Source organism: Podarcis vaucheri (genome assembly GCF_965113315.1).
Source record: "Podarcis vaucheri genome assembly, chromosome: 8".
Lineage (NCBI taxonomy): Eukaryota > Metazoa > Chordata > Lepidosauria > Squamata > Lacertidae > Podarcis > Podarcis vaucheri.
Genome location: NC_138766.1, coordinates 69934144 through 69954122, shown reverse-complemented (window position 1 = coordinate 69954122; position 19979 = coordinate 69934144). Strand labels below are relative to the sequence as shown.

General features: G+C 43.8%; 1 protein-coding gene and 1 long non-coding RNA gene across 4 annotated transcripts in view; both read right to left on the bottom strand.

Moving 5' to 3' along the window:
• LOC309539662 overlaps window positions 1-2207 on the bottom strand; it is a 35703-nt gene extending 33496 nt beyond the window's left edge. Inside the window, exon 1 of the long non-coding RNA XR_014222927.1 lies at window positions 1698-2207. This is a non-coding gene — a long non-coding RNA (uncharacterized lncRNA). The remainder of the gene's footprint in view (window positions 1-1697) is intronic.
• A 12436-nt stretch (window positions 2208-14643) lies between these two features.
• CPQ (carboxypeptidase Q) overlaps window positions 14644-19979 on the bottom strand; it is a 165256-nt gene continuing 159920 nt past the window's right edge. For all 3 annotated transcript variants that reach the window (XM_082235761.1, XM_082235760.1, XM_082235762.1), the window contains one exon: window positions 14644-15090. In XM_082235761.1, the coding sequence (XP_082091887.1) occupies window positions 14930-15090 (161 nt within the window). In that variant the 3' untranslated portion in view covers window positions 14644-14929. The remainder of the gene's footprint in view (window positions 15091-19979) is intronic.

The window sequence follows — 19979 nt, the reverse complement described above, 5'->3', positions numbered from 1 at the left end:
GTGCAATTCCAGAATATAAGCTAATGTAAGGATATGTTTGCCACACAACATTGACATATTGAAAGGGAAAGGAAGTTGAAAGGCTTTGCCTAACATCTTGTGGTTGAACTATGTGGACATAATACTTGGGAAAGATTCATAGCACACCTCCACAAATGGTTGCCCATGTTCTCCCCTGAACCATGCTGTCAGCTTTGTTTTTCACTGTTTCTATGCTCCTATGTTTTTTCTGTTTTTTCTGCTGCCAGTAAAAAAAAGCAGCAGCAGCAGCAGCAGCTGTGTCCTCCACAATGCCCTGGACCTACCATCATTCCAGTGCATGGTGTGTGTGTGTGGAAATGATGGACACTACAAAAAACAGTGGAGATTCTGTGAGGTTGCCTTCTTTTCTGGGGCAAGGAGAAGAAAAACCTCAGATTCCTCCTATCTCAAAAAGTGTATTCAGAAAGATTTGAGCACAGCTCTTGACAAACACAAAAAATGCTTAAAAGCAGCAACAACCTTGCAACATATATATTACACTCTACAATGATGTTTCAATATTTGAGCACCATTTTGAGATTTTGCCACATAAGAACCCTGCATGATCAGACCAAAAGCCTATTTAGTCCAACATTTTCCCAGATGCCTGTGGGAAGCCTCCTTTTTGTTATTTTTGAGAGGAACATTTGCCAAACCTGTGTGCTAAAGGCATGGACCTCTTTCATAAAAGCTGGGGCGGCGGGGATGTATATGTGATATAAACAATGAAATAACTAAAATGAATGCTCTTAACTAGGGTCTAAGCAATTCACTCTTGAATATAGCAAAGAGTTGGCTTTCAGACTTTGCAGTGAAACCCCTAAAATCTCTTTGTCCCTCTTTACCTAAAACTGAAATGATGTCCCCTAGTATGTGACTGGTTTTGTTCTCTCCACTTAGCCTTCCCTAGACAAACATAGTAGTAAGCTCGCTCATTTCTTCAGGGATCTACAATAGTCTCAGATTTCTGATGTTTTGATTCTTTACCACTGGTGAGCTCTCTAATTCGTATCCCCATTGTACTGGCTGAAGGTAACCAGTCTGCCTGGAAGTGAAGCCTGGCATTTAAATAAGGTGGTCCCCTGTCCTATTTTACAGGGGGAAATCTTCTGTTTGAAGGGCTACCAGTGCTCTATTTGAGAGCATCCTCTGCTTTTACAGGGTTGACTGGTCCAAGCCCAGTTTAAAGGCAAAGAAGAGAGAGCGCAGCAAGAGCCTTGAAGTTGTCTCAAAAACACCTGGGCAGCAAGATTGACACAGGTCACCTGGTCACAGTCATCCACACTGTAGAAAGATGTGTGGCATTTTCATTTCACAGTCATGATTTCTATATTGGCACATCTCCATATTCATATAGATATATTAGCACATTGCAATTTTAATGCAAATATGTGCCCTCTTCTTCTGTTTTGGCAATGCCTAGGTGGTCACCAAGGGCCTGGCTTAGACCTGTACACATAAAATCCATAAAAACCAAACTTTGGCAAAAAAACCACACCCTTCTCTCTATCTCTCCATCTCGGGAGTTTCGCAAGCCTCTGCTGCATAAACAAGATGCCAACACTTAAGCAAACTCAAGGGAGGGGGGAGCCCAAAGGACTGCAAGGGCTTCAATTCAGTCTCTCTCTCCCCCCTCCACCGTACTATGTAAATACCAGAAAGGAAGTGAGCCAGACCTGGATGCTTTCTGATGTGGATGGGATCCTTTGACATCGGTGCAGATGGAAATGTCTATGTGGTCCGAGTGGGCGAGACGAGCTCCGCTCTTGATCATGGGAAAACAACGGATCAGTATGCTATCAAACTCTGCCTAGGGTCAGTCCGGCTTAGATCAAGCAGGAAGTGATGTGCTGACATTCTGGGCAGCTCTGAAACTCCGAGTTCTTTTGAGCACAGTTTGTACCCGGAGGAATGAGGCTGAATGTGTTTGCTATTTTTCTCACTTGGCTTCGAGGCTGCTCACGAACTGACTGCTTTGAAAGGTAGCTGGGGAAGGGCAGATGCTGTCATTGCCTTGAAGAGGTTGCGCCGCTTTTTCATTGGATTAGCGCTGAAGCCCCAACAATAAGCTGTCTTTGGGGTTCATCCTTGTAATTAGATGTTGAAAGACACACAAATGCGCAGGCAAGTGCGAAGAAAGCGGAGGAATGCCTGCACCGATCGACGGGCAGCCACTGTCTCGTACGGCTGCCTAGACTCAAGTGAAAGAAAGGAAAACACCACAGTGTTAGTTGCTCGTCAGTATGACCCTATTTAAGATCAATTGCAATGGGATCTAAGCCAAAAGATTAATAGGAATCTGACAGATCTTGTTTGAAAGTATATTTATTCTGTCAGATTTCACAAGTGGTAGCTATTTCTCCATTCAAGCTGAATGATAGTATTCAGCCTGCATACTTACTCATCCTGACAGCTAGAAAGATAAACATGTCAGCATGTGATTGGCCAAATACTTTCCCATGGAATCGAGGCAGACGCTGCCAGCAGTGCTTGCACTGAAAAAGGAGGGCCGTGGCTCTGGAAGCAATACAGGACCCCCCAATGCTGCAAAACAAGCTTTCAACAACAGCGGCCCAAAGTTTGGAATTAGCGTCACAATATGTCTCTGCCCACCATGAACTTCAGTTCGCATTCTAACTTATTTGCAGAAATGTTTGCTCTTGGAGTGTGTAAGAGCAGGCATAAGGGTAAGACTCGCCTGCCCTGAGTGGAGTTCATAAAACAAAGAACTGTGCATTTAAAACAGGCACCCCCAAACTCAGCCCTCCAGATGTTTGGGGACTACAATTCCCATCATCCCTGACTACTGGTCCTGTTAGCTAGGGATGATGGGAGTTGTAGTCCCAAAACATCTGGAGGGCAGAGTTTGGGGGTGCCTGGTGTAAAACATTGAATGGGAATAGCTGGTACCGCCATTAGGGAATAAATCATTGTTTTAATTTAGGGATGGGGAATCTGTGGTTCTCCAGACGTTGTTGGACTGTGAACACCTCTACCTTGGACATCGCTGGCTGGTGCTGATGCAAGTTGAAATCCAGAAACATCTGGAAGATCATATGTTCCCATTCCTAAATTAAAATAACAATCTGTTGTCTGATGGTTAGGGCTAGCGATCCTTTTCTTTCAGTGCTGTGCATGCACAGTTGCCTCTTCCAAGGAAGTGAATGGGAAAATTCAGTCATGCAAGAGTTCTGTGTGTGCTCTGGAGCACATGTGGGGCTCGAGATTCCAGTGACCGTTTCAAGGAGGCAATCTGGTTGTTGGTTTTTTCCTGGAAGCAAGCTACTTTATGATTCAATCCATTGTTTTAAAATTGAAAGGTGTGAAAGCTCACCTTGGGGAGATAAGTATGTTGATTCCTACTTTCCTGCAGTCTTGACAAAGACCGATTCCTAAAAACACATTTGAGAAAACAATCACGGAGGGTGAAGGTTCATTTTAAAGGTGTAGCATGAGCTTCATCTCTAACTGCAAACACGCACAATTTCCTGTTGCCAGGTTCTGATGGGATTCCGCTTAGTGACAGGATACAATTAAAACCATTTATCAAATCTAAGGCTGGGAGCTGACATGTGCGAAGGCAGGTAACTGATGGATTTGGAAGACTGAATTGCTAGTTATCGGAAAAATCGTTACATAGCTCTTCAAACTTTTCAGCGTTAATTTAGAACTCTGCAAAAAGAGACCTCACTGACATGAATTTTGCTCAGTTAAAAATGATATTAAAGGGACATGTTTGTGATAAGAATAGGATATAAGAGGAAACCCTCAAATAAGTGTGTGTAAGACTCTGAAAAAGCAGAGACATCACCTTGCCAACAAAGGTCCGTATAGTTAAAGCTATGGTTTTCCCAGTAGTGATGTATGGAAGTGAGAGCTGGACCATAAAGAAGGCTGATCGCTGAAGAATTGATGCTTTTGAATTATGGTGCTGGAGGAGACTCTTGAGAGTCCCATGGATTGCAAGAAGATCAAACCTCTCCATTCTTAAGGAAATCAGCCCTGAGTGCTTACTGGAAGGACAGATCGTGAAGCTGAGGCTCCAATACTTTGGCCACCTCATGAGAAGAGAAGACTCCCTGGAAAAGACCCTGATGTTGGGAAAGATGGAGGGCACAAGGAGAAGGGGACAACAGCGGACGAGATGGTTGGATAGTGTTCTCGAAGCTACCAGCATGACTTTGATCCAACTGTGGGAGGCAGTGGAAGACAGGAGTGCCTGGCGTGCTCTGGTCCATGGGGTCATGAAGAGTCGGACACGACTAAACAACTAAACAACGGGAGTAAAAAACTATGTCACCTCAAGGCTACATAGGTATGGGACTTAACCCAGGACTCTGCTGGGAAGTGTGGGTTGGTGGGCGTGTGGTTTTGAATCTCTGAAATGCCCTAATTCAGATGCTATAGCCCAGGGGTCAGCAAACTTTTTCAGCAGGGGGCCGGTCCACTGTCCCTCAGACCTTGTGGGGGGCTGGACTATATTTTTTGGGGGGGGAAATGAATTCCTATACCCCACAAATAATCCAGAGGTGCATTTTAAATAAAAGGACACATTCTACTCATGTAAAAACACGCTGATTACCGGACCGTCCGTGGGCCGGATTTAGAAGGCGATTGGGCTGGATCTGGGCCCCGGGCCTTAGATTGCCTACCCATGCTATAGGCAGTGGGAATTTCCCCCACAGTTCTACACCCATAGAGCTTTCTGTAGGCATACTAGGAGATCACTGGAGTGACCCTTCCACTGTTCTTCTGCAACAGACCTTAGAATTGCCCTGTTTTTCTTTTACTTTTGATTTGGTTCAAAGGAACCAAACAGAATTAAAGACTACTTATAAAAGAAACACACCCAAAGATTTGAACAGTTGCTTATTTTCTTTGAATGTGATCTTTTATTTTTATGAAAATGTCAAGAGCAGATCATACCTTCTGACTTGAACAAGAAAATAATTCACTCACAGTTGTCAAAAATGCCACTCTTTTTTTTAAAAAAAACCTTTTTAGCATTCATTCTGCTTTCCCTCCTTGTTTGCTTTGCATTCCTCTCCTTAAATAATAAAAAAGAGTAAGAAGTTAAGATGAAAATAAAATGCAACAAGGCATATTGAACATTGTCACTTCGCTTTTGTTTTTGGTTCTTAAACAAAACTTTGCAATAAATCTGACTGATGCTTATCTTGAGATGACATACTGGTTGCATATTTCTCACAGTTAAGTGATTCCAAAATATGCTTTCTTTATCTTAAATTTTAGCTTTCATCCCATGAGTCTTTTAAAAGAAAGATTATGGAGTATGCTTTTCCCCCAGAGAGAGAGAATGAGAGAAAATAAATCGGGCCACGAACCTTAAAAACATCCTTAAATGTTACCACTGGGCAGAGTAATCCGAACTCCCAACTCGCCATGCTGGAGGGGTTTGGATAAGGCAAAAGTGTTCTGGCTCTTGCCCAGACATGCATGTCTCTGCCAGTAAGGAGGTTCTACTGCTGCGGAGAACTTTGCTCTGCCCTCTGAAAGCTTGTGTGGGCAGAAGCATAAATGGGCAACTTCAGGGGGGAGAAAAGGCGCTCAGTTGGCCAAAGATCCGCTGGGTTTTAAGCTGGCCCAGCTACCAACAAGTGGCCAAATCCAGGCCTATCTGCACCACCAGCCTGGAACTGGCACAAACATGTAAGTTTTTTCCTACCCCTGCTCATCGCACTTCTACCCTGACTGGTATGAGCTTCAGGGCCCCTGCTGCTGCCCTCCAGGGCTTAGAATCGAGCCCTTGGACTATAGGTACCACTATAGGTATAATTCCGAGATGTCCCGTATACATCCCTGCCCTATGTGGTACAGATGGGAGACTGCAGTACAGTGGTACCTCGGGTTAAGAACTCCATTCATTTTGGAGGTCCGTTCTTAACCTTAAACTGTTCTTAACCTGAGGGACCACTTTAGCTAGTGGGGCCTCCTGCTGCCGCGCAGCCGCCGCACGATTTCTGTTCTCATCCTGAAGCAAAGTTCTTAACCCGAGACACTATTTCTGGGTTAGTGGAGTCTGTAACCTGAAGCATCTGTAACCCGAGGTACCATTGTAACAGTTTCATATGCATTGCTATGCAGACAGGAATATGTATCCCCAGCCATTATTGAGTGTGACTATATCTGGATCAAGGCCTATGTACCACTGGATTCCCACATGGTTTGTGCACTCTGCTGAAGTGGTTGTCATACAGTAAGCAGTCGTCTGCATTCACCTTTGAAAAGTCAGTTGAGAGAACTTCAGAAATGGGTACAAGAGCTTTATTCCTGTCAGTGGAAAATATTCTTCCCCTAGATGTCAGTAAACAATGCTAAGGCTATAAAATACCAGGGTGGGGTGGGGGATGTTACTGTGCAATTGAAGCACCCTCTCCAAAGTTTGCTAACTATTTAATCTTAAACAGATTCAGAAGCATTGTGAAAGATTAATGGCAAAGATGAAGAAAACTTCCATTGACACCTAATACAGACCATAAAGTAAATGTTTAAGCAGCTCCCTCACTTTGAAGGCATTGTCAAGAGCTCTGGTGAAATCTACCGCTGCTCCAGCTTGCTTTGGATGCAGTTCTGAAATGCAGCGATATGAAACATGAAAAGCATTTGATTTCGGTGGTTTCACAATGTGGTGACAACATCGTAAATTGAATCCTGACGGCATCTCCAAGTTTGAAAGGTATCCAAGTGGGGTAATTATTAATGGCATGCGATTCCAGCTGCCAGGTGTTAAGAGACAAGCTGTGCCCGTCCTCAAGGGCTGGCAAATCTTACACATCTGAGCAAAGCTGCTTAAAAGCTGTCAGCCCAGTTAAAAACCTGCCTTTAAGAAACAGCAGAAACCTCTTTTTTAAAAAAAAAGTTCTGGAAAATTCACTCTACCTTTAAACTCAGGCCCAAACCAGTAAGTCACTTGCCCACCAATGAAAATGGCTGCCATGAATGTGTAGGTCAGGGTTGAGCAACCTCAGTCTGCAGAGAGGGCTGAAATGTGGCTGTCCAGGTTTCTGTATCTGCCCTTCAGAACTTTCTGCAGACCCCCCAAATTTCCCCAGGCCATTCCCCTAACTGGTCTGGCTTCTCCTGCTCCTTGAGTGTTTACCCCTAGCTGGAAGATCGCCTTGAACTCTACTTCTTGCTTGTCTGGATGGTGTTTCCAAGGGCTGTATGAGAAGAAAGATACCTCTTCCATGTGATGATGTGATAATCTCCCCCAGTGCAGTGTGGTGTAGTGGTTAAGAGCGGTGGACTCGTAATCTGGTGAACTGGGTTCGCGTCTCCGCTCCTCCACATGCAGCTGCTGGGTGACCTTGGGCTAGTCACACTTCTCTGAAGTCTCTCAGCCCCACTCACCTCACAGAGTGCTAGTTGTGGGGGAGGAAGGGAAAGGAGAATGTTAGCCGCTTTGAGACTCCTTCGGGTAGTGATAAAGCGGGATATCAAATCCAAACTCTTCTTCTTCTTCACCCCTTACAGCCCTTGGGAACATTGCATAATTATGGAGCACCATTTACGGGGACCTTGCCAGACTAAGTTTGAAGTTATGCAGCAGGAGACATGCTCCCTAGCCTTTTGGCGAGGCTATTATCTCTAAGGAAGTCAAATAAAATAAAGAAGAAATCTATTTAAAAGACCACCTTGCACTACTGTAAGTTTAGATTTGAAGATATTTGGAAACCTTGCAATAACAAAGAGCTTTCTGCTGATTTTATAATGTTGGATTTGTAACTTGGCCAGCAAACTTGCAAGCTGCCCCTGTCCTTTGTGTGATGTCTATTTCTTCCCCCAAAAGCAGCTCTATAAGGCTGAAAGAGACCGATCTCTGGTCAATTTATTGTGCATCCATCTAATGAACTCCACTGGGGCAGTATATCCTCACCTGTATCAAAAGGTGCAGTGGGTCCCAGGTGATGCAAACATTTATCCAAATGCACATTCCAGTCATGCAGAAATTTGCATCTGCAGGAAGCTGTGCCTTGATGACTTTGGGCATTTGACATTAACCTCCATCCAAGTCTCCCCTCTGCCAAGGACTCCCGGGGCACCTTTGCTCACATAATGCAGCTATTTCTCACTTTCAGTTCTGCAGCTGCAGAATAAGTGTACTGTAACAGTAACCTATCTCACAGGACTGTTGCAGAGATGAATGTCACCCATCAAAAGTTCTACAAAAGTTGCTATTATTCTTAGCATTACTCTCAGAACTGCTTTCCAAACCAGACACTTCAACTGAGGTCTGACTGATAATGGTCACACACTACTGGAACTAGTAAAAACTTCCCACACACTATGATGTTGTGCAGTTGGAATCTGACCAAAATATAAGCCTGCCTATGGAAATTCTCCATTCCTCATCCCTGTCAAAAAAAGAAAAAAAGAAATCGCCATGAAGATAAATAAGTTTAAAATATTCCCTGGAAGAAAATGCAAAATACACTGTGAAGGCAAAGCCACTTGCACACTGTTATGTACTGAGGTTCTCACCCTGGGCCAGCAGGGGGATACTGTAGATAGCTCAGGTCCACATATGCAAATAAGGGATTGAAAGTCATGTTCAGTGATTGGATAGTTACAGAAAATGGTTACTGTTGTGTTCTAGTGGAGCTCTATATAAGCAGGCTGGCTGAACCCTTCAGTTCAGTTCTGTTCTGGCCTGTGAATAAACAAGAGCTGTTTGAAGAATCACTTCCCCACAAATTCAGGCTACAAATACATTTCCCCCAAGTTATGGCAAAAGTGGTATAATACCATAGTTCCCCACAGCATTTGACTTTCACCCAAGTCTCTCTGCAATTTATCCAAGTTAAGGTATTAGTTTCAGGACTAAAAAATCGAGAGTTGAAGCCTCTGTAATACGAGTCAGTTCTCTTCTACCAAACCAGCTCAGGTAATTCATTGGGCGGTGGAAGCCTTCAATGTTACACGTGATTTGGGCTAGTTTGCAAGGGCTAATAAAATGATTGCTTATTTCACAGTCTCGAGTGAGAGTGGTTGCAAGACCACACCCATGGAGGCTGGAAAGGCTTCAAAGAGCAAATAAGAAAGCTATGCACACAATGTGCATTATGTCATCAAGGAATTAGGCGTACGGATTACTTTCCAGAAAACATCTGCCAGTGTTAAGAGGCGGGCACATACCACTTAGAGATATAAAGATCTTACCTAATTGCAATTCAATGTATTCTTGTGTTTTATGATTTTCCTGATACTGTAAGTGAGCCGGAACTGGTTTGTAACCGTAATAATAAAATTCTTCTTCTAAAGATTTGAGAAAAAAGAAAGACTGAAAGATCATGTCATTAACTGACTCCTCTCTTTCCAAGTTTTGGATGGTCGGGACAAACCGCAGGGAAAGGAAACCCACGTTAACTTTCCAGCGCCAAATTATTTCTTTATTTCCTTGCATTCTTGTCCTTCCCCTTTCTGGAGTTCATGGCGGCTCATGACTTTCCCTTGTGCCCAGTCTATTCTCAAAACAAATCTATGAGGTAGACCAGGCTGCAAAGGAGTGACCAGTCCACCATCACCCAGCATGCTTCCCCACTGTGAATACTCCTGCCCCATTTCTGTGCTGCTTTCCCCAACCCCATGGCCACTCCTTTTCCTCTTGGCCCCTACACTTTCCCCACCCCCTTTTATCCTACCAATCATTGGCTTTGCTTTCAGATTAAGATGGGTGAATCAGTTTCTAATTTTCCATTATTAAGTTTGATTCTTCAACATTTCCACAACAGTTTGAGAATTTTTTTTTGTGGAAGACCTCGTGAAAATTCACCAGCATTTCACTGTGAATTTCTTCTAATATACACAGATAGTTGGTTTCAACTAATGAATCCCACAAGTGGAAGCCCACACAAGGTCTTCTGTGAGGACAATAGGGCTCCCCCCCCTCTCCTGCCCCATGTGCCCTAAAGGTAAAGGTAAAGGTACTCCTGATCATTAGGTCCAGTCGCGGAAAACTCTGGGGTTGCAGCGCTCATCTCGCTTTACTGGCTGAGGGAGCCGGCGTACAGCTTCCGGGTCATGTGGCCAGCAAGACTAAGCCACTTCTGGCGAACCAGAGCAGTGCACGGAAACACCGTTTACCTTCCTGCCAGAGCGGTACCTATTTATCTACTTGCACTTTGACGTGCTTTTGAACTGCTAGGTTGGCAGGAGCAGGGACCGAGCAACGGGAGCTCACCCCGTCGCAGGGATTCAAACCACCGACCTTCTGATCGGCAAGTCCTAGGCTGTGGTTTAACCCACAGCGCCACCCGTGTCCCCCCCATGTGTCCTAGAACCCCCCAATTGGCCCTGGAGGGCAGATTCAAGAGAATCCTTGGAACATCATGGGAGGGGAGGGCAGATTGCTCCATGAAGCAAGCAGAATGCTTGTGTTGATTGAGTGACCTGCTTAGCACAATACTGATTTAATTGTATGCAATTTTGCCAAATTTACACATTTTTGCAAAGCAGCTCCCCTAATATAAAGTGGTTTTGTATGTTGTTTTCACTAATGTACATTCTTTCTTTCTTTTTAATTTTTTATTGGTTTTACATAAATTTATACACAATAACTTTAACCATTCCAAAACATAACAATAAAAAGGTTCTTTCGAACTTTCGGACTCCTTCCTTCCCTCCAGGGGTTCCATTTAAAATAATAATTATTCCTTTTCATTTTCCCTGCATCTTTTACCATTATTCATCTATTATATAATCATAGTTACCAAATTTTATTTCACTTTACAAGTGTCATTGCATCCCTGCCAGTGATTTAAACTGTCTGCAGTGGTCTTTTAAACAAATTGTTCCAATCTTTTAAAAATACTTGATCTTCCTGGTTTCTGATCCTTCCCGTCAGTCTCACCATTTCTGCATATTCCACCAACTTGGTCTGCCATTCCTCTCTGGTCTGCACTAATGTACATTCATATGAACACTTTACCCGAGTGGTTAGCTTTACCTTTGCTTAGCTGAAGGACTACATTTAAAATTGAAAGAAAGGCAATGTTTGGAGGACGAATGTATTTCTCACATTCAGTAAGTGGGAATTCAGTAAGTTTGCCTTCCAATGGGAACTGAATCAAATGACCCCATTACTTGTCTTATGGGGGGTTGGTCACCATTAAGACCCCACTTGCTAGGTGAGGTGAAACTCAAAAGCACAGTGCAGCAAGACCCCCAACCAGCTGATGTTTTAATTTGCCCATCAGCACTTTCTGGTGTGCTCAACCAGCCTGTGAACAAAGTGAAAAAAAACAATATATATACTGTACCTGCTTAAGTTTTTTAAAAGTGGAAGAAGTGACTGGAGATTGAGGGCCCATCACGAAGACTCAGACTCAGCTCCCCTGGGCTCGCTCTTAACAACGCTCCTGCTTTAAGCACTTTTTCCTGTTCTTAATTATAGGGGGAAATATTTCCACAGGGCTGATGTATATTTAATAACCTGGGAGTGAGACACTGGTTGGGTTCAATTTGCGTTCAACACAAGGGCTGCCCCCCACTCGCCAGCAGCAGTTCCCGACCGTTCTTAATGGAATTTATTTTATTCTTCTAGAAGGGAGTGATTGCAAACACATCAGGAACACTTTCTGATTCAAGAAATGTCTTGAATGCCTCCAATACATCAGAGAGAATTGAGACGTGCGCTTCGTTAATTTCTATGCGGGAAACTCTGCTCACTTCAACCAGCGATTAATGGTAACGTTTCTATCTTGTGTTGTCATGAGATTTTTATTATGCTAATCAATAAAGAGCAGAAAATTAGTCATTTGGGTACTGTTGAAGGGGATGTATATTTCATGAGGCGAATATAGATGTTGAGATCCACTTTGATATTCACTGGCAGTAAATGGAAGCGGTTCAGATCTTTATGAATGAAGCATAAATAAATATACGGCCCGGGATTTCTGCTGTGTAAGTGCCTGTCCCATTGATGCATGTGATTCACTCTTTCAGACCCTCAGCCCTGGGCCACAGCTCATCCTGCCATTATGCAATTTTATCATTATGCAAAATGGCCAGTGTTCAAATGGTTTCAAATTCAGATAGCTCTAAAACAGAATGATATTCTTTTATGGGGAGAAGGAGAGAGAGAATACAGTAAGTAAAGAGCCTTTGAACTAAAGGTAGTCCCAGACCACAATCCAGTATGGTGCCTTAGACAAGTGTAATTGGTTGCACGTGTACAAGTTAAGCTGATTTGACCCATTTCTCCTTAGGCACAGTTTAATATGCAGGCAAGAAACTGATGTAGAAGATCACTTTTGTTATATGACCTGATCAGGTGTATACTGTTGTGAAACATGCCTTTTAGTTGTGCATACTGAAACTCCCTTTTGGCTTTATGTATAGCCTTGCCATTGATGGTGGACCATGGGCAGTTGGTTGTTCCAATTAGCTAAAATGAAGACCATCCATCCTTCCCTGTCAGTGTGGCTCTGAAGCCAGTTTTCTCCGAGTCTATACTCTCTGTTTTCCAAGTGAGACTGGCCCAACAGCTGGCATTCCTGGGGAGTGGCCAGGGCCCTCAACATGTTGGCAGGGGCCACTGTTGACACCTGCTTTGGTTCTCCCTTCCAAAATATTCCAACCTGATGTTCCAAGTGCCCATGAGCAACTGGGCTTATCTGCCATTTAAAGTTCCCATAATGCCCAGGAGCATAGTGGAGAGCTTAATGAAGGCTAGATCCAATTGCCAGGCATTGTTTGGGCTTCTGTTGTCGCACCACTGCCTCTCACCCCTGTCAGCTAAGGGCCCTCTCAACCCTAGAACTGGCAACAGTTCCAAGACCCTTTGGAGGAAATGGCTACAGTCAGTGCAGAGAGCTGTAATTGACTGGCTCTGTGCTTGTCTGTCCTGTGCATTAGTAAATGGGCTGTTAAACAGATCCCACCATTTTCTAGTGTTCTCTCTCTGCCATAGGAAACTCAGTTCATTTAGGGTAGCTAGCATGCTATATCCAAAGCCTGCACTCAGCATAAGCAAGACCCAAGGCCACCAATATAGTGGCAAGGGGTACATTAGCAAATTCTTCAGGAAACCATGGTTTGGTTAGCATAAAACAAGGCTAACAGTTGAGCTGAGATGATGGTCTAACTGTGTGCCAGGCTGGCATTCGATGCTGCAAATCCCAAGCCTGCTTAGCAGTTAAACCTGAAACCTTAATGCATTCTTCCTACTGTATTTTCCAGTCATTTGCGTTGCAGGGGTGAGTGGTTGATAATGGACTAGGCAGAGTGCTTTTCTCTCCAGCATGACCCGAGTGCTTCTCCTTCTCTTAGGGGTTTGCTATTGTCACTTGCTCCTGAGGGAAGCCAATTACCACTTTTAGTTACCAGCATGCTCTCTCCCCGCCTCACCTGTTCCCTCATCTTGGAACACTGCAGATTTGCTTCAAGTGGGAACGCTCAGGACTTAGCTGCGCCTGCTCCAATAAGCTGAAGTTGCTTCAGGAAAATAATTGGCCTTTTGTTGACTGGCCGACAGGTGAGTGGGTCAGGTTTTGCCCTGATGCTTAAGCCCTCATTGAGCATTCTCATTTCGGAATGTGTGTGGGATGGTTACGCCAGATGCAAAATTGGTTAGGGGCGCAAAATTTCAACATCCAGTTCTGCTTCAATATAGCTGTGTGCTTTCATCGCTGGACTCTTTTGAAAACAGCTTCTCCATGTGAACCAAGAAGTGACCTCTTCAGAGAATGGAATGACTCTTCTTTTCTTATCTCTGTGGCTGTGATCTCCTGGGTGATGTGGATGCTGTCAGGCAGTTGAATGAACATGCATACTCCACCTGTTTCCCTCCCACCCTCTCTGTGTGACCCTGGGCACTGGCAACCCAGGCTACACCACTGGGTCCTCTAGAGAGCTTAGCTGCTGCTACTTACAGGAAGGAGAGAGGAGAGGTGGTGGAGAGGTCTGAGCAATGCAATGAAACATGCTCACACTGCACTGACTGCTCCACCTCTCCTTTTCTTTTTCCCTTTATGTAACCGTGACCCTGGTGTCAGGAGGTCAGGTGAGTACTGCTGCCCCACCATGCCCACTGCTACTGGGGACAAATGCACGAGTTCCACCCCATCAGCGTTCCACTCTGAATTCTCAAATCTGCAAGGAACCTCCATTAGTACAGAAGGCTCTCTACTTCGGACGGCTGCCTACCAACTCACAAAGGACAATGAGAATAGCAAGGGGTGTGTAGAGCTCGGATGTTCATCTCCATTTAGAATGCCTCAAGGGGGTATCTGCAGAGTGTGAAGCCCTGAATCAAAGTATTTACCACCAAATATGGCCCCCAGTCCTCTCTCTCAGTCTCTGGCCCTAGGATTTCTCCCCAGGATAATTCCTTCTTCACACCCCAAGTATTCTTGCCTAGCTGGAATGTGGCCTTGAACTCTGAACGTGCCTCTTGCTGGCCTGAATGGAGGGCAGAGAGGTGTGCATGTTAGGAATTAGCCTACAGTACATTTGAATACATTGCTCCACCCACTTTTGCCTCTGGCCCCTCCCCCTCTCCCCATAACTAGATCCAAGTTCAAGATTCTTTGAACATCTTTATTTATCTTCCTTCTCTCTCAGTCCCCCCAAAGTGCATATTAAGCAGAAAGTGTGTCAGAATTGTATGCAACACATTTATTTAAACTACTCAGGAGGTAATGGGTTCACCTGTTTTACCGAAAGCTGCTGTGAGTGGCACAGCAGAGCAGCTCTAGAAAAATCACAGAATTTAATATACGTAGCAGGAAACAATCATCAGGAAATCGAAGCAGGGCTGCATAATTAAAAGAACATCTTTGACACAAGCTTTTAAAGGAAAAACAGGATTTCATCACAGCAATAGGCCACGTGCATTCCTTGTCTGCTCTGGAAAAGATCAATCTTTCCCCTCCTCCTTCTTTTTTAATTACATTGGTATCTTCTCATCCATGTCAGCAATTACATAGGACACCACAGTCCAAAGAGCAGCACAGAGATTCATCTGGATAGGATCCTGAACTGTCATTGTGTCCCCTTGGGAATGATGAAACCAAAAGTACCTAGTGAGATCATCACGCAAGCTGGCAGCTGCGAAGAGGAAAAAAGTCACTTTGTTATTATGAGAATTTTACCATTTTGACATTTTCTTGTACCTTGGCTTTGACTGAATCCAGGTGAGCTACTAACAAACAATGTATGGTGAATGAAACAACTTTTAAGCCAAGGTGTCTGGGTTTTTTATGTCTTCCCTTTTAAATACACTTCCCATAGTTTTCTCAAACTTGTAGGAGTAAACGAGACAGCAAAAATCAAGGCTTCTCTTTTTCAGTTATTTGTAGCACAAATGAAATGTTGTACAACAAACATTAGGTTGCAAAACCCCCACTGAATTTCTGTCCTTTTTATTGCATTTCTCGTGAAATCAGTAAAAGCTTGACACTTTACATTATGCTTCTCACAGAATGCTTACTTACATTCTGATCAGTGAGGTGGTTCTTTGGCAAAGGAGGTGGGCTGGCTCTGCTTTTGTTTCATATGCACATATTCAAAATAATGGCTCGGATACTAAGACAAATTAAGGAAATTTTCTTAATTCCCCCTGTAGGCCCCTGTGGCCCCTGAAAAGCCTGTCTAGAGTCTTGGGACCCTCCTGAAGAATGTGGAGTACGGTACAGGGGACCAATGTAGGAGGGGCAATTTGTTCTCCTAATGCCAACCTCCTGTTTTAAATTGTTTTACTTGCTGCCATTGCGCATGCATGTGAATGCATTGTGCGTGCATTTGCATGAGAGAGATAGCATGCGCCTGCATGCTGTGTATGTGCTGTATGTGTGCATTTTTGCATTGTACATGTGGTGAGTACAATGAAACCAAGTACAGGCACGTGGTCTGCATGAGGGAAGTATGCATGCGCATAGCTGACCACACCCACTACTGGCATGTGGTCTTGATAAGGGTGGCCACCATTGTTGCCATCGGGCTGTGAAAAGGTTAACCACTCCTGCCTGAAAGCTTAAAAATTCCCTAGTATTATATTCTCCACCCATTCATCGTTTTTCGTTCAACAGTCTGAGAATGAGAATGAATGAATGATAATGAGAGAATTCTGCCATTGTTCCTTGCCTATGGAGGCCCCAAGAAGGCCCACTTGGCACCAGCGTTTTCTTGTTCCAATGCCAGGCAATTTTGTTTTGTTTTGTTATTCTAGGCCTCTGGGCAGCACCGATGATTGGATGTTTTGACTCTTATTTTGTTTTCCATTATGTCTATCTTCCTATATACATAAAACTGTAAGGCTGTAATCACGCTTTGTAGTGCAGCGGCCACCCCAGCTGCAGCGTGACAAATGGCAGGTAATCGGGGTAGCGAGGGAACAGCTGTAGGGTGAGGAGGGGCAGTCGTGGGTTCAAGGGTGGTTGGCAAAGGAGTGGATAGGGGTGGCAAGCAGTGCAGGCATGCGGGGGGGGGGGGAGGCAGCCACTAGCGTATACATATCTACTGTATCACTGTATTTAAGGCAGCCCTGTTCAGGGAAGTTTTTAACGTGTGATATTTTATTGTATTTTTGGTTTTTATAGAAGCCGCCCAGAGTGGCTGGGGAGGCCCAGCCAGATGGGCGGGGTATAAATAAATTATTATTATTATTATTATTATTATTATTATTATTATTATTATTATTATTATTTTATTCTTACAAATTGCTTTGGGGCATTCTGTTGTGGGGAGCCATTCGTAAATCCAGTGAACTAAACTAACTATTTCAATTGGCTTCACGCGGAAGGGAAGAGGAGCCCAATGATTATGGGATGCAGCCATATTTTGTTTCCCAGCACATTTGTGATTAATGAACTTGCATCTCCTGTTTGCATCTGTGCAGGGAGATTTTCTCCCACATGTTGGCAACATACAATCCATGCGCTTAATTGGACTCTGTTGAGCAGCATAGGCCCCGGGTATCAGCACTAGAACCAGCTACAGAGTTTTCTGATCGCTGCTGGTGATTACATGGGTTTCCTTCCAAAATAAAGCTTCAAATCCATCGTACAAGTTCTCCTGAAATCGTTGCTTAAAGTGCTATTCCACACATACATGTTCAGTCAAGCACTTGCAGAAAATCTTTCTAAAGCCCATCTTTTATGAAAACCCACGGCACAGCTTAATTACACAAACAAACTGCTGGCCAGGTGTTCTCCTCATAAGAATAATTATGTTTTTGTATAAAATAACATTTAAACTTTAATTAGAATTAAAGAATGTGCTCAGCTTTTTTTTTCTTGTAATGGATCACTCCATTAAAAGTTTATGTGCTGTATAGGTTAATAGATTTAAAGTATACCCTGAAAAAATTAAGACGTGGGTTGCAAAACACTGTGGGTGGTCTTCTGCTTGGGTACAGAAGATTTTCAGCTCTTCCTCCATGTGGCAGCTACACTCCCCCCAAAGTCGCCCTCCCCCCTTGGCCAGGGCATCTTCCAGAGTCATATCACATGAGGCTCAAGGGGCTGCCACCAGATCTTTCCTCCATGCCTGGAAGCACTCTGTTCTGTGAGGAATTGGGTTCAAAGTACTTCAGCTGTGTATTTGGGCAACAGATACACAGTCTATCCTGATGCAAGAGCTAGCGACTCACAATTGTCCCACTGGAGTAAATGAAATCGTTTCCAAGGATGTGGTTTTCATAGTGTAAATTACTCTCCATGTCTCTCTCACAATTATGACAAAAATTGAGTATATGGCTCATATACCAGCATACATTCTTGTGATGGGGATGTTGCGGCTTTATTGTGTTGCTGGACAAAATACTTCCATCTATGGAAAATAAACGTTTCAATTCATGGAACCCGAAAGAGGCAGGGGAATGCATTCATTCCTTACTATAAGTAAACAGAACGGTTCGTAATTTGCTTCTACCCAAGAAATACTTGGCATGTCTCACGGATGACATTGTGGTCAGGACCAAAGGTTGCGTAAGCTCCCCACAGCCTTATGGGAGCTTAAAGGTTCCATAGCTTAAGCGCATCTGCAAGACTGGGAAATTAGACATTTATCAGCTTCAAAGGAGGAGGAAATGCCAGGGAGGGAATTAAAAGAGACTCCCTTTAAAGTGCTTCTTTAATCAGAAGATGAGTTTCAAACAGATGGAAAGCAGTCAGAGTCATCTTCAAGTGCAAACATGGGAATGAAACAGGGTCAATCCTCATACTTTATAACAATAATATGTATTGTTTATTAAGCATTTATAGCACCTAGGCGCTGGAGAAACATAGGAACATCAAAATACAGGAAGCTGCCTTATACTAAGGCAGGGCACTTCCAAACAACCAGTTTATTGAGCATTTGTCCTGATTTGTTTGCAGGGAGATCAGACTGCGTTGGCTATTTAACGAGCATCTGTCCTGATTTGCTTGGGAGAAGGTAGATGATGTGCATCAAGACAAGTGTTATTCCACACTTTTGACTGTATTTTTCTATTGCATTGCTTATTGCAGAAAGTCTGGCACAGTCATACCTCTGGTTACAGACGCTTCAGGTTTTGCGTTTTCGGGTTGCGCACCGCGCTGAACCTGGAAGTACTGGAACAGGTTACTTCTGGGATTGGGCGCTCGCGCATGCGTAGACAAGGGATCACCTTTCCAGAGGCCCTTGCTCCCACCATTGATGGCAGAGGCCAGAGTGTGCCCACTAGGTTTCTGAAGTTGGAGGAGAGTGCTCTTTCTTTTTTAGTTACAAAGGAAGGTATACAATACGCCTCCTCCACTTTAAAGGGAACAGTCATTGACAACTGTACTCTAAAGGATATATTTAGGAGCCCTTTTTAAAGTGCAAAAGAACTGGCTTGCCCTTTCTCATCATTGTTTTGTACTTACATGTTAAGGCAGCACTACAAGCACAGGATTAGTAGGCTAGGCATGGAATGACACATACACACACACACACACCCCTGGAGAGGAGAGATACAGAGCATCCATTAATAAATCAAAGCTTCATCATCTCAATGAAGCAAAGGGCATCTGCAATGAAGAGCAAGTTTTAAGTATAACAAACAAGTGCATTCTGGATCTCCAGGGAAGTGCATATTCATATCCTTCTAGAATAGCTGTGTTGGCTAGTGTGTTGTGCTGATAATGCCAAGGTTGCAGGTTCGATCCCTGTATGGGACAACTGCATATTCCTGCATTGCATTGGACTAGACGATCCTTAGGGTCCCTTCCAACTCTACAATTCTCCAGTTTCATGATTCTATGGCATGTCAAGTATCTGTTTTTATTTTCACTTATCAGAATTTTGTGAGGCAGTTCTCCAACCAAATAATGTTCTCATATTGTTTAGGATAAGGTGAATGACAGATTAAACACACACTCAGTTGAATTTCTCTTGCACCCCTAATGAAGTAGTAACTTGCTTGTGTTCAAAAAAAGGTCATTGCTTCATGAGACCCGCAGGTTGTACAGAGTATTCCCTACTTGGCTTACTCTGAACTCCTTATACTCCATCTCCATCAATAGCATTCCAGCAGGGCAGAGAGCTATAAAGTGCTTGGCATTTATCTTCGAGCACATCTTGCTAAACTACCATACTAATTAGAGAAAGGCCAAGAATAATTGGACCAATGGACCATTTTGTAAACCCCACCCCACCCGTCCCTCTATCTGCCTCCCTCTCTCAAATTCCTTTTAACTCTTTGCAATAAGAGGTTCCAAGGAGTTGGGGCCACAAGAAAACAAGGAAATCATAGCCCAGTCTTGTCAGAAGCTGCCCAACTTCCACTGGCTGGGATGCCTTTGCTCTATGCGAAGGTGTTCACACCTTGGCTAGAGATGAATTAGGAATGGTTTAAGGACTCCAACAGATGTGAAGCTGGTTGGAGAAACAAGGCATCAAATACAGTCAAACATCAGTTCCTGAACACCTCTGTTTTGGAATGTTTTGGCTCCAAAATGCCAAAAACCCGGAAGTAACTGCTCCAGTTTTCAAAC